Source organism: Hipposideros armiger, unplaced genomic scaffold, assembly GCF_001890085.2.
Source record: "Hipposideros armiger isolate ML-2016 unplaced genomic scaffold, ASM189008v1 scaffold_94, whole genome shotgun sequence".
Classification (NCBI taxonomy): Eukaryota; Metazoa; Chordata; class Mammalia; order Chiroptera; family Hipposideridae; genus Hipposideros; species Hipposideros armiger.
The window spans coordinates 1735308-1738954 of NW_017731444.1; the positions used below are offsets into that span (position 1 = coordinate 1735308).

Here is a 3647-nt window from a genome sequence, read left to right on the forward strand (position 1 = left end):
TCATTGTGTGTTGGGAGCTCCGCACATCACTGTCACTCAGGTTTCCAGGCTGATGGAGCAGACACATCATAACATGTGGAACTTTGTGGAAGAGGGAAGTTGACCCATAGATGTTCTTGCAGTTAAACGCATATCCCACAAATACATTCATCGCCTCTGCTCACAACTCAGTGATCTAAAGAAGTCTCATCACACACCAAATACAAATGTCCAAAAGTACAACTCTCCATGATGCCAGCAAGTAGACAGCCAGAAACATTTGGGGAAGCATGACACCTCCAGAGAGGGCTCAGAGCTCACACCCACTCTCTGCCATATCAGTTTCCTCTCTGTGCATTAATTTCCTCATTTGTAACAGGGTCTCACTTACAAGCTCATTGTGAGGGTTCCACACGATGACACATGCAATGTACTGAGCTCAAGGCCCACACACAGAATGGGCTCAGTCAGCGAAAGCTGTTGTTGATAAACACTTGACAAAACCTACAGGGTCACATAAGGATGAATAAATACCTGCTTTGTTTCCCTCCAGGCGTGGCAGGTGAGAAGGAGCTGCAGGTGATTCAGCCTGAGAGGTCGGTGTCCATCGCAGCCGGAGAGACGGCCACTCTGCTCTGCACCGTGACCTCCATATACCCCGTGGGGCCCATCCAGTGGTTCAGGGGGACAGGGTCAGGCCGGGAGTTAATCTACAGTTTCAAACCAAGTGAGGCAACCCGCTTCCCTCGAGTAACAAGTGTTGCAGACACCACAAAGGGCAACAACATGGACTTTTCCATCCGCATCAGTAACGTCACCCCCGCAGACGCCGGTACCTACTACTGTGTGAAGTTCCAGAGAGGAATACCTGACGACGTGGAGCTTAAGTCTGGAGCAGGCACTCGGCTCACTGTGAGTGGTGAGTACGGTGTGGGGTCCTCATCCCTGATGTGTGACAACAATAAGAATAACCTGTTCTTTTTTTCTCTTTCTTTCTTTTTTTTTTTTTTTTATAGCAGAGGATACTTTCATTAGAGCAGAAAGTTACAGCTCTCGAAACGAGAGAAGGTCCCAACTGGGATGCCCAAGATGACCTCCGTACTATGAACAACTCAGATTCAGGTGCTGAAATGGGTGCTAATTGCCATGTCTGGTTCATGGTCTGATTTTGCCCCATCTACAGATCAGGGACACTGAGGCCTGGCGAGGTTGTGCTATTTGCTCAGGCCCCACGGCTGGTAAATGGTGGGAAAGTCTGGAACCCCCAACTGCCTGGCTCCACAGTCTGTGATTTTCCAATCCCATCCAGCCCCTTGGTTCCAGGGATGAGGGAGCTGAGAGTCTGAGTGACTTGCCCGTCACAGGGCAGACCTCACCGCTGCCTCCAGAGAGAGCTCCCCTCAGTGTGGCCGGGCTTCTCCTTACTGACACTCACTGAGCACCCGCTGTGGACCCGGCTCTGCTCTGAGTGCTGTGACAGCTGCAGTGAACAGAGCAGGCAAAGGCTCCTCTTCCATGAGCTTCGTTCTCTTTCTTCCCTCCAGGGAGGAGAAATCCATCCGGAGCAGGGAGGGGGAGAATGTGACTCTTCAGTTTGTCCTCAGAACTTCCACACTGAGAAGAAATACCTAAGAGGCACAGCCTCAGTATTTACTCTGACAACCCAGGTTGGAGAAGGTGCCCAGAGGTTGGGCAGTTACCGTGGCCGTCTTCCAAAAGAACCCTTGTAATTTAGGGCCTGAGTCACAGTCACTGAAGCCTCTGACCAGAGCCGGGTCATCTGACAGTATCTCTCACCGAGGGAAGAGAATCCCCATGTGAGTGACTTAGGGATCACGCCACTGAAGGAGTAAGATGCTTATGTAGGGTTTTCTGCCAGAAGCCCAGGTTCTGGAATGAATGTTGGCACAAGAGGACCTGTAAACAACCCAGCCCAACCTCCTTTGTACAGATTGGGCGCCTAAGGCCAAATAATGACGAAGATCCTGTAAAGATGGCAAAGTAGGTGAATGCTGTGCTTACCTCGGTCACAACCACATCAAAATTACAGCTCAACTGCAGAACAGCCATCACTGAGAATCACCTGAAGTCTTTCTGAACCAAAGTCCTACAACTAAGGACATACAGAAGGCGCCACCTCAAAACTGGTAGGAGGGGTGGAGATGCAGAACTGGCTGGTCCCACACCCGTGTGTGACAATTAAAAATCAGGAAGTATATATCAGCTGCTGAGGTTCTCCCCGGAGGAACGAGGGGTCCCAGCCCCACACCAGGCTCCTCAGCCCAGGGTTTCAGTTCCAGTGAGAGAAGTCCCCATAACTTCTGGCTGTGGAAACCAGCAGAGACTGTGACTGAGTAATCCAGAGGGCAGCTGCGCTCCCAGATGTTCCGCTTAACGGGCCCGTTTACTCACTGATGGACTCACTTGCTCTGAGCGCTAGCACTGGGGCAGTAGCTCAAAAGGCACCAGGGAAACACAGGGAGAATCTGAGTTGCCTGGCTTCAGGGAAAGTGCTGGAAGGTCAGCTTTCTCCTGGTCAGAGGAAGTGACAGAAGCCATTGTTTCATTGTTGAGCTCTCCCCACTCCCAGATGCTGACACAGGCAGCTGTCATATCTTAGTCTTTAACACGCTGACTAACAATGTTATTTCACCCTGATTTCATGAGACCCCTCTCCCCCAAATTTTGGGCACACCCAAACAGCTTCCAGTGCATTTTCCATGTAAAGGGCCTGCTTTGGCCCATGCTGCAGAATATATCTCAAAGGTTAACAAATATCCTAAATATATCCTAAAATCTCTCAAAGGTTCACAAAACCCAAACAAGCAGCATCTGGCTCTGGCATGTCCCACACCTCTCGCTGAGCAGCTCTAAGCCCAGGTGAGGGACAACTGGCCTCGGTTCATGGCTTGGCCTCTTGAGACACCTCCAAGGTCAGTGCTGGTGAAGGTCATTTGCAGATTGCTCTGTGGTTCATGCCTGGTGACCCCAGGCAAGCACTGGCTGGGGCTGAAGTAGCCCTGCAGTAGGGCCACAACTAGAAGTCCCCAAGGTTGGCACACCCAGCGGTCAGCTTCTGACCCAGCCTGTGCATCCCCTACACCACCTCCATGGATGACTTCCCCATGAGACACACTGGGCGGGCTCCAGAGCCCTGATAAAGTGAATCCTGCTCCATAGGGTCAGCCCCTGCACAACAGCTCCTCCACTGTAGTCACAGCCAGTCCTCACATCCAATCAGCCCAAGGATTAATTTCTCCCATTGATGTGCAAGCAGCAACCACGGCTCAACTACAACAGGGGGATAAATATATAAACCCACTCTAAAGACCAGCAGATTACAGCCCTACCTAATACATAAAAACAAACACAGAGATGTAGCCAAAATGGGAAGAGAAAGAAACATGTCCCAAATAAAAGAGGAGAACAAAGCTCCAGAAAAATAACTAAATAAAATGGAGACAAGCAATCTACCACATGCAGAGTTCAAAACACTGCTTATAAGGATGTTCAATGAACTCAGGGATAATGTCAACAAAAAGATAGGAAACATACATGGAGATAGGAAACATAAAAAGAACAAGTCATAAATGAGGAATAGAATAACTGAAATGAAGAATACATTAGAAGGAATCAAGAGAAGATTAGATGAAGCAAAGGATCAAATC

The 3647-nt window shown here is 49.6% G+C and overlaps 1 protein-coding gene across 5 annotated transcripts in view; it reads left to right on the plus strand.

Moving 5' to 3' along the window:
• LOC109384417 (signal-regulatory protein beta-1-like) overlaps positions 1 to 3647 on the plus strand; it is a 160962-nt gene that overhangs the window by 143565 nt on the left and 13750 nt on the right. For all 5 annotated transcript variants that reach the window (XM_019645741.1, XM_019645737.1, XM_019645736.1 and 2 more), the window contains one exon: positions 533 to 898. In XM_019645741.1, the coding sequence (XP_019501286.1) occupies positions 533 to 898 (366 nt within the window). The remainder of the gene's footprint in view (positions 1 to 532; positions 899 to 3647) is intronic.